The 14,047-nt window shown below is 41.4% G+C and overlaps 1 protein-coding gene across 2 annotated transcripts in view; it reads left to right on the forward strand.

Annotated features, from left to right (window-relative positions):
* Nucleotides 1–269: 269 nt before the first annotated feature.
* Nucleotides 270–14,047, forward strand: part of MEI4 (meiotic double-stranded break formation protein 4) — a gene marked incomplete at its 3' end in the record, with an annotated part of 202,322 nt that continues 188,544 nt past the window's right edge. The window contains exon 1 of one of the 2 annotated variants that reach the window (XM_082668558.1): nt 270–533. In XM_082668558.1, coding sequence (XP_082524684.1) covers nt 279–533 — 255 coding nt within the window. In that variant the 5' untranslated portion in view covers nt 270–278. The remainder of the gene's footprint in view (nt 534–14,047) is intronic. The other variant, XM_082668557.1, reaches the window with a different exon arrangement.

The raw sequence follows: 14,047 nt of genomic DNA on the forward strand, positions 1-14,047 counted from the left end.
ATGAATTAATTTGTGTTTTTTTAAATTCCAAGAAATTGTCAGAGTATCCTCACCTACTGTTTTGAATCTTAATACACTTAATGTGCATGTGTTTGCATTTCTCTTCTGCGTGTTTTTTTCAAACTGTCTTCAGTTCCTGAGAAATTTTTCTGCTACTTGGTTTCAAGTTGTAAACTTATTAGTGTTATTCTGCAAAATCAATTTTGAGCAAATGAAATGTACTGCAAAGAATTTCTGTAACTTTTTTTTCTTATTACATGATAGGGACAAAAGCCAGGATGGATGGTCAAGCATGGTATTTGAGAACTTCAAAGCTGGCTCTGGCCTTGGCAATTATCCACTCAAAACCAGCAGACAAAAGCAGCAGAGAATACACAGAGCATCTCGCAAGGACGGTGTCTGGTCAGGAATCAAAGTGGAGAGCAAAAGTCAAAGCCTTGGAAGCTGAAGTTCTGCAATTACGTCAAAAACAACTTCTGAGCAGGATTTGTTCAGGATCATTGGAGAGTGGTGAGTGGATGAATCCTGGGGATGTATCAGTCTGTTTTATTTCAGCTTCACAGTTATTTAGAAATTTGTTACCAAGACACTGTTGTTTAGTTTCCTAAAATTAGACTTCTTCTTCTTACCCTATAAAGATTTTTTACTTCTAATCATTCATGAAGAACCTATTGTCACTTTCTAATCAATGGGGCTGCATTACACATGGGGATGAAGTTGGAGAATAAATTGTCTAGATGCAAAGGCAGTAATAATACTGTAAGTTTACTGGAGAAATTAATTTAAAAATCTTATCCATATTATTTTACTCTGTATTTTATGTTGCTTTTATATTACATAATTCATCCAGCAGCTCTGTATCAAGTACCAGCTCTGGACCAGGCATGCAGTGGGTGGTGAGGACCCAAAAACACAGAGAGAGAGGTGCTGCCCTTACCGTGAAGTACCTACCATTCCAGCAGAGAAAAAAGACCTATATATAGATAATTAGCCCAGTTGTGATGAACATTATCATAGAGTCAGTGACAAAGTGCAGAGCAGAGCAGGAAGCCATTCATTCTGCCTGGTTTCCGGAAAGGCTTCTCAGGTTTGGCCCTCGTGGGTCTGTCCATAATAGTGAGGCGGTCAGAGCTTGCAGCAAGAGGCAGGAGCGTGAGCTGGGCAGCAGGGAGAATATATGCCCCATTCACCATGGCCAGCGGGACATCCCAGAGCCCAGAACACCGTATGGTAGAGATCTGACAGGGAGAGGCAGAGAGGTGAGTGGGGACCAGGCTCAGAAGGGCTTTGGATGTCAGCCTGAGGAATGTTCCTTATCAGTGAGTTGGCCAAACAACGTGTGATCTCCATAGAACCCGTGAGAGAGCGTGAAAGGGGGACTGTAATAATGACACGAGGACAGCAGGGAAGACCAGGACCCTCTAGGGCAAACCAGAGCACATGGGCACCTCCTTCGTCAGGAGCCGTTCACCTTTTTGACTCAGAGGACTGACCCTCACATTGTGATTATGAAACGTAATTCTGCCGATTATTTGAAAATGTAGATCAGATCGTGTTACTCCTTTGCCTAAAACCTTTCCCTGACTTTGCGTTGTGCCTCGCACTAGATCCCCCCTCGTGGCTGTGGCTCCTGATGCCACGGTGATTTCACTTCTGCTCCCCTGCACGCATATACCCTCCCGCTCTGCACACAGCTCCAGTGTCCCTGGGCTTCCTTCCAGCCTGTGCAGGCTCTTCTCGCCTCGAGCTTTGCTGTGCTCGTCTCTCTGATGTGTGGCTGCCTCTTCCCTTCCCAGAGTTCTTATTCTGAGTGACCCCTGCTCAGTGATCACTACAGGTATAGCACCACTCACAGTTATTTTTTACCCAAACACCCCCCTATGGGTTATGTACCTGTTTGCTTACTTGGTTGCTGCTTGATCTCTTTGACTTGAGTCTGGGTTTGCTGAGGAGAGGGTCTTTGATTTGCTCACCACTCTCTCCTCAAGACCCACCCCAAAGCCTGCCTCACAGAAGGTGCTCAATCCATATTTGTCAAATGAAGTGGAGCATAGAGGATGCTTTGGCTGTGGCAGTGGTTGGAGGCAAGGAGGCAGCTTCTAAAAGGGTTTACCAAGCCCACAGGAAGAGTGATGCGTTGAACTAGATCTGTGATAGGGAGAACCAAAAAGCACAGTTTCAGAGTAGAAACTTCAGAAGTTTGTGAATGAGTTAAGAGGGGGTTTTAAGGGAGCTGGAGGCGTGTAGGATAATTGAGGTTTCTAGTTCTTGTTCATTAAATTGATTGCGATGCTTTGACTCCAGAGAGTGAACACAGAACAAAGCTTATAGGATAACAGGTTGAGTCCAGGTCTGTCTGAGAGTGTTCTGAACATATCCCTGAGTATATAGGCATTACCTAGAAGGAAGGTAGAAGTATGGTCCTAAATATCAAAGGGGATGAGCAGACTGGAAATATAGACTGTCAGTAAGGATTTCTTGGTATTTAAGTGATAGTGAAGTTACCACTGTGGATGAGGCTACAGGGAGGGTGCAGCTTTGACAGGGAGGCTGCAGGTTCCAACACTGCAGGCTGGGCAGAGGGAAAGGAGCTGTTGGAAAGACTGTGACTGTCATACTAGGATGTGCAGGTGTAGTGGACTGGTGCCTGCCATGGGTGATAGTAGGGTACTTTCTAGGTTCAGGCAAACCCTGCTAACCCGATACCCATGGTGTTACTAAATCTCATCACTGTGAGCAGAAACAGTGTTACATGATTTATAGCCACATTTTAGTCTCTCTCGTCTTTCTAGGCAATGGCCTCTTTGAGAATATCTGTGAATGGCAAACATAATTATTTTTAACTTTTTTTGTGCAGTCATATGACTGATATAATGGTACACATGTAAAAATTCCCAGTAATATCGAACTGTGAATATCGTAAGCATCCATGGTATCAGAGCTGTTGTTTACCGTCAAGAATCTCTTTACAACACCAATACGGTGTGGGGTGTGTGATTTGTTTGGGACGTGAGTGGACCTAACGGTGAGAGCCTCCAGGATGACTTGTTTTTACACTGAAATCTTTCAATTGCAGTGCCTGTGAGAGGAATTTTCAAATATCATGTAATTAAAATCTCTTTTACTCGCAGCGAGAGTTGCAGGTAAAGCGTTTCAGTGCAGATGTTTGGAAGTAGTCTGACTCTCCATCTGTTAGCTTAGACTTGAAAAATGAGGAATAAATGGATAGATTCAGATAAATAGAGTCAGTATTAAAGGGGAAAGGAAAAAAACCTAAGAAAGGGGGGCTATTAGATTGATAGGAAAATAAAGGAGGAACACAGTTGGTTTTTAAAGATGTATGACTTGAAAGACTGACACGCCTTGCTCTAAGAAAACTCCATCGCTGAAAATCAAACTATTTTATAGGCGTATTTATATTTTGTGTATTTATATTATGTGTTTCTTTACACTTGCATGTTCTCCAGTGTTCAGAGACCACAGGCCCTCAAAAAATGGTGACTGGAATCCTTCCTGACAGATTGAGAGGCTGGGGAACTTAATCTACAGCACTAGCTATCCATTGAAGCAACCGAACAACCCAGAATTAGATAGAGCAGAGCTGAAATGGCAAAGTAAACAAATAAGGATGTATGATATGGTTTATACAGCATTTCAGGAACTCAGCTATTTCTTTATTCTGATTTATTTTTCTGTAATTTCTTAAAGGGAAATATTCTTTATTGTATTTATTAGGGGGCTAGACTATATAGAGAAGGGATAAATAGAACTTGCTCTTGGAATTATGCCACATTTAAATTTTACCTAAATGCTTCTTATTAGAGGAAGGAAGGGAGGGAAGGAGGGAGGGAGGGAGGATGGATGGAAGAAGCCCAGATATCCGGTGTCACACTTCTTAAAGTCTTCTGGGTGATGTGTGACAGACAGGTTAGCTGTCTACTCAATAGCCAGCTTCCTTCTTCTTTACTAAAACACTCCAATTTTGTTTTGACAGACATGTGCCCATGCCTAGTGGGTTAATCTATGAAAGACTTAGACTTGTTTTGCCAGTATTATTCTGTGGTTGGGCAGTGGAAGCTAAAGAGGAATCTTTAGAGCTTTTGGTAAAGATTCACCTCATTGTATAAAGAGATTGAGACTTGTGAAAGGTAGCAATTTTAAAATGTTTTTACCTCAACCACTTGCTTCCTGTATGGGCACTGCCACATGAAGATGTGATGCCTGGAACTGCGGTAGCCGTTTTACGACCATGTGGCAATATTGAAAAATTAATGTCAGCATGGTAAGGATGATAAGCAGGAGGGTGAGAGGAGCCTTGGTCCTTCTTGTCATCTGACCAGCCAAAGCAACTCTAGGATTACTTTATTTGGAATTTTGTTTTAAAAGATAAATAATGGTTTAAGCCACTGTTATCCACATAATTCTCTTCCTTGTAACTGAACACATCCTAACTTAAAGAGTGGGGAAGTGGTGGGGATAATGAATAAATTAGAGAGCTTTTTTTCCCCGAGAATCTTCTTGATTTATAGAGGAGAAAATGAGAGAGAGAGAGAGAGAAGTGTTCTTTTATCTAGAACAGCTTCCGGTTAAATGATGGCCTTATAATGTTGTGAGCATTTAGGTGGGGTCTGAGTAGGTAGTTGAGGGAGACACAGAGCATAGAGAATGGCCAGGAAGACATTAGTGGTTGTTCTTAAATGTTGACCAGGGTTTGAAAGGGATGTGACGACAGGCACAGGGCCTTGTTAGTGGGAAGACTGGCCTAGGATTTCAGTGAGCAGATTTAGAGCTAAGCTTTGCGTGTGTGTGTGAATGTGCTGGTGGGATCTGCACGGTTGCTGTGAGACTTGCACAGTGCTTTGGCATTTACAGGAGGGACAGAGATGGATGTCTTGTCAGGCATATGCTTTTTCCCCTACAACATAGGCACTCAGTATCTTCATAAATGATACATAGGTTACTGGATGAGCAACTAGCTAAAGTAAAAAAGTACAAGAAAATCAAACGAAATTAACACATCAATTTGTCTGTTTATTTAGTAAATACTCATTGAATCTGGGGCTCAGGTGTCACGGGCTTGGGGCTGGGGAGCGTGGTGGGCAGGGCAGCACCGTCAGTTTAGGTTGAACTCAGCTCTTGTCAGTTTGGGTTCCTGGGGAGCAACCAGCACGACCAGATGGCTGTGGAAGCTTCCCCGTCCTTCTTGCTGACATTGTTCAAGTTTGTCCAGCCTCCCCTGCTGTTCCCATTACTGCAGCACTGCCTACCCCAGACCCCACTTCTCATTTCCTGTAAGTTTGCGTTCAGGCAAAGGTTCTCAGCCGACTGGTGCTGCTGAGGTATCAGAGTAGGGGCTGGATATCGCCGCCACCCTGCTCGGAGCTTGTCTTGGCTCCCAGCTGCCACTCTTCTGGCCCCGCCTACTCAGCCTCTGTCCCCTCCCTTCCTTCTCACCCTGTTCCAGACCACATAATGGGGAGACACCACAAATAACAGACTTGCAGACACAGCTGTGGAGCTCAGCATTTATATGTTGGGGCCTTCTCTGTTTTACAGATGCTGAAAGAGCATAGACTATGAATGCATAGCATTTCCTTCTTCACAAGAGCTCCTGTAATATAAATTGTCAAATATAATAATAATGGGAATTTGCCTAAAATTGCAGTTGATTTAAAGCACACATGCATAATGTACATAAACATCAGAGAATACGCCCTTAATTTAGTATGGATTCTAATGAAAGTCTGTACAATAATTTAAAGTAAATTTATAATTGTACGTTAGAAATGCTTTACTCATTATATATAAAAACTGAATTAAACTTTTGATATTAGAGACCACTGTCAACGTGCAAAGAAATTAAAGTTAAGGCTGAAAAAGCTCAGTATCAAATGGCTTTAACAGTAACAGCGATAATTTAGAAATGTGAACACGTTCCTTATCATCACAGGCGCTGGCTCTGGTGGGAATGGTGGAGATAGGGAATCAGGAGGGCCGAACAAGTCCTGGCACATGGACGAGGCCTGAGGGAGCCGCAGAGGCTGGGCCTGGGCAGGGCAGCCTGGCGTCTCACATGCGGAGTGTTCCAGGTGGAGGCCATCCGTCTTCCCATGCTCTTCCTGTACCAGGCTCCGAATGTCACTTTGTGATGCAGCCTGAGCTGGGTTTCAGGTGGGTGTCTGGCATGTCCAGGTGATGCCCTAGTTGGGGTGCATCTCTGGATTCCCTCCACTTCTCTGCATTCCCAGTACCACTGTCTTGGTCTTGTCTGAAAAATCCCAACTGGACTCCATGTCTGTGGTTGTAGCCTTGCTGTGTTCAAGTCCATATTGCAGCCTGGTCTCAGGTCCTCTCACTTACTTTAGGATGAAATCCTCAACCCATAAAACGGGCTCCAAGCCTCTCCACAGTGTGGTACTTGCTTCCCTCTCCAGCCCAGCCTCTCACCACTGTGTCCTCCACGTTCTGCTCGGCAACATGCGAAATTTCTTCCACTTACTTGAATCCACCTTGTTCTCTCTCAGCTCTAGGCTTGTACACACGTGATTTCTCTTTGGAGGATGTGTTCTCCCTCTCCTTTTGGTCTAGTTGTGCACTACAGTATTCTTTTCTGCTGACGTAGTTTTAAAATCTCTTTTGCCTTCCTTGACTACCTCCCTAGACTAGATCAGATTCCCCTGCTAGGGGTCCCCATGATATTCTGTACTGTTTACGGCATTTTTGAGCTAAATTACTATGGTTTAATCAGCCTGTCTTCCCTGTAGGGCCTACATTCCATGCTTTCAGGGAGTGTGTCTTTTCTCATTACCACTGTACTCCTAGGTTAGCACAACACCTGGCATGGAAGGGCTCCTTGGTGACATTTGTGGATGAATATGTTTAGAAAAGGTTTATGTGGGTGTTATTTAATACCTCGAACAAAGTGGCCTTGCTGATCTGTCGTTTCTGGAGATCTACCAAACCACTGTAATGATGGAAGGAGAATCAGAGAGGGAGGTCCAGCATCCTAGGAAAGGGAAACGACTCAGGTAGGGTGAGTATCAGGGCTCTTCCTCTGAGGGAGCTGTGCAGGCACACAGTCATGTAACCAGAACAGAATAAACAAAGAGTGACAATGTTGAGGGCCCCTCTGTGGAACAAAAGCTAAAACTGCTCGAAGTACTTGTGTATTCCTAGGTCTTTACTCATTGTGATATTTTTGGAATAGTTTAACCTGTAGCAAATTCTCATCTAGTCCTTTCATTTAGGATTATATTTCATTTTTTTCAGGTTTTATTTGTGTTTTTTGAATGCCCTGCTGTTGGTTTTCAAATTTCAAGATTCTGTTAGAAATATGAAAGTACCTTGCGGATTTTGGATTCAATACTTGGATCCTAAACATCCTAAAATGAATTTTTTTGGATAAGTTCAGTGTGCAGTGAAGAGAAACCAGGTAGGTAGCTGTGGGCTACAGTTTGGAGTGGGAAAATTGATGGAATAATATCAATTCCATTATCAAAGCCAGGAGATCAGATGATGAGGGTAAATGGGAGTAGGCTGGAGATTGTGCATTTCTGATTAGCTCCCAGGTGGCGTCTGAAGACCCGGGTAAGGAGCCATGGGGCTGGGGAATCCCTGGTGGGGCGTTGGTCTTTGAAGGAAGGAGAAGTGATAGGTTGGCAGTTGGGGGCGGGGCGTGCAAGGTGGAGGGAAAGTTTTCTCTTTAGGATGGAAAAGACGTTAGCCCACTGGTACTTTGATGGGAAGGAATTGGCAGAGAGAGGAAAGGGGAAGATACAAAAGGAAGATAATAAAGGAATCCCAGGTGGCTTGGGGCCCTAAACCTAGAAGATTTACAGAGCACACACGGAGAGAGGGAGAGACGGGCCCTGGTTCCCAAAAGGAGCCGCCCTGTCTTCTGAAGGAGAGAGTCGCTGCCCCTTGATTTGTGTTTCTCTGAGTCGTTCCTGGCAGCTCTGCAAGGAGTTCCTTCCCTTTAAAGCTCTCCCGGCCCACCCAGCGCCCCTGCTTCCTAATGACTTCTGGTTGTGTTGTTTCTTTTTTCAAACTGCCTTTGGAGTCTCATTCTCACATTTCTTTCCCTGCTGTTTCAGCTCTGGTCTGAATCCTCCCTACCTCTTTCCCTACCTCTTGCTTTGGTGGTATAGATAAAGGAATGAGGAAAGCAAGTTGGCTAACTTGCCTGAGGTTAAATGGATGGTAAATGGAGTGGGATTCCCGTAGGATCCTTGAACCATGCCTTTCTAGTACTTGAAGATGTTTTCTTAAACAGGTATTTCTCAAACTGTGGTCCCCAGACCAGCTGTGTCAGCATCAGGTGGAGATGTGATAGATTTACAGACCTCACCCCTGACCCGAATCAGAAACCTTGGCGGGAGAGCCAGCATCTGTGGCTTAACTAGCCCCCCAGTGATTCTGCTGAAAACTGAAGTTTGAGAACCACTGAAACCACTGAATTAAACACATAAACGTGAAATATATGTTCAGGGAGCATAGTGAGACCTCTCCAGAAAAGGGGTCAAACCATCTGAATGTCACACATCAAGGGATTTGTTGGCAAGACTCTGAAAGATTCCTTAATACCAGCTGATACCCTCAGTCACCGAAGTACTGAGAAAATGTTCATTTAGAGCCTGATTGAGCTGGGGCAGGTAGTAGAACTTAGAGAAAATGAATAAAAATATAAAATAGTAACATGAACATGACTCTAACAACCGTGTTTGATACTGTTCCATACCATTCAGTGAAATATGTATGTAAGCATAATAGGAATACAAGGAGTGAGTATTGTACGTTCTTGTTCTGGGAGAACTTCTCTCTTCCCTCCTTACCCCTCTCTCCTCTCCTCCTCCCTCCATCCTGCTTCCCTCATCTCTTCCTCATAAGCATCCTACGTGCAATCCTGAATATATGCCATGTTTTCTGTATATATGTACAGTTGTATAAGACAGCTCCCATTTTTGCAGGGGAATATGTCTTATATCTATTTCAAGTAATTTTGGAGATATATTGTAGGGGAAAATATTGCATAGGAGAAGCAATATACTGTATTCTAAAAACTAGTAGAAAATCTTAAATTCTGATAATATTTTACCAATCCTTCAAAAAGAATATAATGTAACATACCTAAAAAGAAATATATTGCTAACAATGAATGCCAGCATGGTGCAGGCCACAAGACAAAAAACACTGAGTCATAAATAAAGTCTGTCACACATGTACAACTATAAACACAGGTACTTACATTGTATTCTGGGTGATTCTGAGGGCCGAACCAGGTAACCTGGTTATCAAATGAACTTGAATGAATTCCTAAATGGAATATGCAGGTACAGCCCTCATTCAGGAGGAAGGGCATCATTACATATTTCTCATACTGCACCTAAACTGTGGTCTTTTCAGTTGAATCTCCTGTTTTAGAGACCTCATTTCTGTGATTTTTAAAAATTAAATTTCTTGTAAGCCTTTCTTAGAGTTACTGTGAAAATTAAATCCATGGGCGAGTGCCTGGCTGGGATGTGCGCTGTAAAGGGGACAACGGGGCTGGGAGCTGCTCTCAGCCACCAGCAGATCTGTCCTATCACATCGTCAGTTATTGCATGGTAAGCGTGTGATAATTTTTCTTGTTTTCGGTCGCTCCCATTTCTCTCAGAGTCAGAGAGAAATATTGCCTGTGTGTTTTTAATTCATTCAGACCACGTCTACCAAGTTTTGTGCTTTGACGTAAACAAGAAAAAGATTGCTGCCAGAGCAAGCTAGTTCTTATGCTTTCAACGCCCAGCTCTAAACATTCCTCATTACTCTTTTAATTAATGTCACACAAAGAACAAAGACTAAGTTGCCTTTGTGTCCTCCCTTGGTGCTTCATTCAATACTATCTTACGCACAGTCGATTTTCAAAGACGTTCCTTGGCTTGATTTTTAAATTATTGACTCTGATTAGGCTTGTAAATATTTGTAGCAGAAATAATTTTCCAGGTAAGGTGGGATTTTCTGTGTAAAATGTAATGTAATACAGATAAAATGTTAACATTTTGTATCAATTTGAAAAGTAACCACTTGGTGAAAAAGAAACTGGTAAAACTTTAAGTAATGCCTCTGATCCTTCTACTTCTACATACTTCTAATTGTATTTGGAGTTTTTCTAACTTATTAATAAAACAGAATATGCAGAATTTAAGCATCTTTCCTCTCTCCCTTGTTATTCTAGTAACAGATTATATCTAGAACTTCCCCTGGAATTTAGTATAATTTGTCCATTCTTTTTTTTTTTTTAGAGATATTTTCTTTGTTTTTTTTTGTTGTTGTTGAATTTTTGAATTTTATTCTCTTTATTTTTTTATACAGCAGGTTCTTATTAGTTATCCATTTTATACATATTAGTGTATACATGTCAAACCCAGTCTCCCAATTCATCCCACCACCACACCCCCGCCGCTTTCCCCCCTTGGTGTCCATACATTTGTTCTCTACATCTGTGTCTCAGTTTCTACCCTGCAAACCGGTTCATCTGTACCATTTTTCTAGGTTCCACATATATGCGTTAATGTACGATATTTGTTTTTCTGACGTACTTCACTCTGTTTGACAGTCTCTAGGTCCATACACGTCTCTAAAAATGACCCAATTTCGTTCCTTTTTATGGCTGAATAACATTCCACTGTATACACGTACCACATCTTCTTTATCCATTCGTCTGTCGATGGGCATTTAGGTTGCTTCCATGTCCTGGCTATTGTAAATAGTGCTGCAGTGAACATTGGGGTGCAGGTGCCTTTTTGAATTATGGTTTTCTCTGGGTATATGTGCAGTAGTGGGATTGCTGGGTCATATGGTAATTCTATTTTTAGTTTTTTAAGGAACCTGCATACTGTTCTCCATAGTGGCTGTATCAATTTACATTCCCACTAACAGTGCAAGAGGATTCCCTTTTCTCCACACCCTCTCCAGCATTTGTTGTTTGTAGATTTTCTGATGATGCCCATTCTAACTGGTGTGAGGTGATACCTCATTGTAGTTTTGATTTTCATTTCTCTAATAATTAGTGATGTTGAGCAGCTTTTCATGTGCTCCTTGGCCATCTGTATGTCTTCTTTGGAGAAATGTCTGTTTAGGTCTTCTGCCCATTTTTGGATTGGGTTGTTTGTTTTTTTAATATTGAGCTGCATACGCTGTTTATATATTTTAGAGATTAATCCTTTGTCCATTGATTCGTTTGCAAATATTTTCTCCCACTCTGAGGGTTGTCTTTGGTCTTGTTTATGGTTTCCTTTGCTGTGCAAAAGCTTTTAAGTTTCATTAGGTCCCATTTGTTTATTTTTGTTTTTACTTCCATTACTCTAGGAGGTGGATGAAAAAAGATCTTGCTGTGATTTATGTCAAAGAATGTTCTTCCTATGTTTTCCTCTAAGAGTTTTATAGTGTCTGGTCTTACATTTAGGTGTCTAATCCATTTTGAGTTTATTTTTGTGTATGGTGTTAGTGAGTGTTCTAATTTCATTCTTTTACATGTAGCTGTCCAGTTTTCCCAGCACCACTTATTGAAGAGGCTGTCTTTTCTCCATTGTATATCCTTGCCTCCTTTGTCATACATTAGTTGACCATAGGTGTGTGGGTTTATCTCTGGGCTTAATATCCTGTTCCATTGATCTGTATTTCTGTTTTTGAGCCAGTACCATATTGTCTTGATTACTGTAGCTTTGTCGTAGTCTGAAGTCAGGGAGTCTGATTCCTCCAGCTCCATTTTTTTCCCTCCAGTCCGCTTTGGCTATTTGGGGTCTTTTGTGTCTCCATACAAATTTTAAGATTTTTGTTCTAGTTCTGTAAAAAAATGCCATTGGTAATTTGATAGGGATTGCATTGAATATGTAGATTGCTTCGGGTAGTATAGGCATTTTCACAATAGTGATTTTTCCAATCCAAGAACATGGTATATCTCTCCATCTGTTTGTATCATCTTTAATTTCTTTCATCAGTGTCTTATAGTTTTCTGCATACAGGTCTTTTGTCTCCCTAGGTAGGTTTATTCCTAGGTATTTTATTCTTTTTGTTGCAATGGTAAATGGGAGGGTTTCCTTAATTTCTCTTTCAGATTTTTCATCATTAATGTATAGGAATGCAAGCGATTTTGGTGCATTAATTTTGTATCCTGCAACTTTACCATTAGCTCTAGTAGTTTTCTGGTGGCATCTTTAGGATTCTGTATGTATAGTATCATGTGATCTGCAAACAGTGACAGTTTTACATCTTCTTTTCCAATTTGTATTCCTTTTATTTCTTTTTCTTCTCTGATTGCCATGGCTAGGACTTCCACAACTATGTTGAATAATAGTGGTAAGAGTGGACATCCTTGTCTTGGTCCTGATCTTAGAGGAAACGCTTTCAGTTATTCATCATTGAGAATGATGTTAGCTGTGGGCTTGTCGTATATGGCCTTTATTATGTTGAGGTAGGTTCCCTCTGTACCCACTTTCTGGAGAGTTTTTATCATAAATGGGTGTTGAATTTTGTCAAAAGCTTTTTCTGCATCTATCGAGATGATCATATTGTTTTGTTTTGGGTTTTTTTGCGGTACGCGGGCCTCTCACTGTTGTGGCCTCTGCCGTTGCGGAGCACAGGCTCCAGACGCATAGGCTCAGCGGCTGTGGCCCATGGGCCCAGCCGCTCCGCGGCATGTGGGATCCTCCCAGACTGGGGCACAAACCCACGTCCCCTGCATCAGCAGGCAGACTCCCAACCACTGTGCCACCAGGGAAGCCCGATCATATGGTTTTTATTCTTCAATTTGTTAATATGGTGTATCACATTGATTGATTTGAGTATATTGAAGAATCCTTGCATCCCTTGGATAAATCTCACTTGATCATGGTGTATGGTCCTTTTAATGTGTTGTTGGATTCTGTTTGCTAGTATTTTGTTGAGGATTTTTGCATCTGTATTCATCAGTGAAATTGGTCTGTAATTTTCTTTTTTTGTAGTATCTTTGTCTGGTTTTGGCATCAGGGTGATGATGGCCTTATAGAATGAGTTTGGGAATATTCCTTCCTCTGCAATTTTTTGGAAGAGTTTGAGAAGGATAGGTGTTAGCTCTTCTCTAAATGTTTGATAGAATTCATCTGTGAAGCCATCTGGTACTGGACCTTTGTTGGAGGATTTTTAATCACAGATTCAATTTCATTACTTGTGATTGGTCTGTTCATATTTTCTATGTCTTCCTGGTTCAGTCTTGGAAGGTTATACCTTTCTAAGAATTTGTTCATTTCTTCCAGGCTGTCCATTTTATTGGCATAGAGTTGCCTGTAGTACTCTCTTAGGATGCTTTGTATTTCTGCAGTGTCTGTTGTAACTTCTCCTTTTTCATTTCTAATTTTACTGATTTGAGTCCTCTCCTTCTTTTTCTTGATGAGTCTGGCTAATGGATTATCAATTTTATCTTCTCAAAGAACCAGCTTTTAGTTTGATTAATCTTTGCTATTGTTTTCTTTGTTTCTGTTTCATTTATTTCTGCTCTGATCTTTATGATTTCTTTCCTTCTACTGACTTTGGGTTTTGTTTGTTCTTCTCTAGTTCCTTTAGGTGTAAGGTTAGATTGTTTATTGGAGATGTTTGTTGTTTCTTGAGGTAGGATTGTATTGCTATAAAGTTCCCTCTTAGAACTGCTTTTGCTGCATCCCATAGATTTTGGATCGTTTTGTTTTCATTGTCATTTGTCTCTAGATATTTTTTGATTTCCTCTTTGATTTCTTCAGTGATCTCTTAGTTATTTAGTAACGTAATGTTTAGCCTCCATGTGTTTGTGAGTTTTACAGTTTTTTCCCCTGTAATTGATTTCTAATCTCATAACGTTGTGGACAGAAAAGATGCTTGATATGATTTCAGTTTTCTTAAATTTACTGAGGCTTGATTTGTGACCCAAGACGTGATCTATCCTGGAGAATGTTCTGTGTGCACTTGAGAAGAAAGTGTAATCTGCTGTTTTGGGGTGGAATGTCCTATAAATGTCAATTAAATCTATCTGGTCTGTTGTGTCATTTAAAGCTTATGTTTC

Source organism: Grampus griseus (assembly GCF_964374135.1).
Source record: "Grampus griseus genome assembly, chromosome: 13".
NCBI classification, from domain to species: Eukaryota; Metazoa; Chordata; class Mammalia; order Artiodactyla; family Delphinidae; genus Grampus; species Grampus griseus.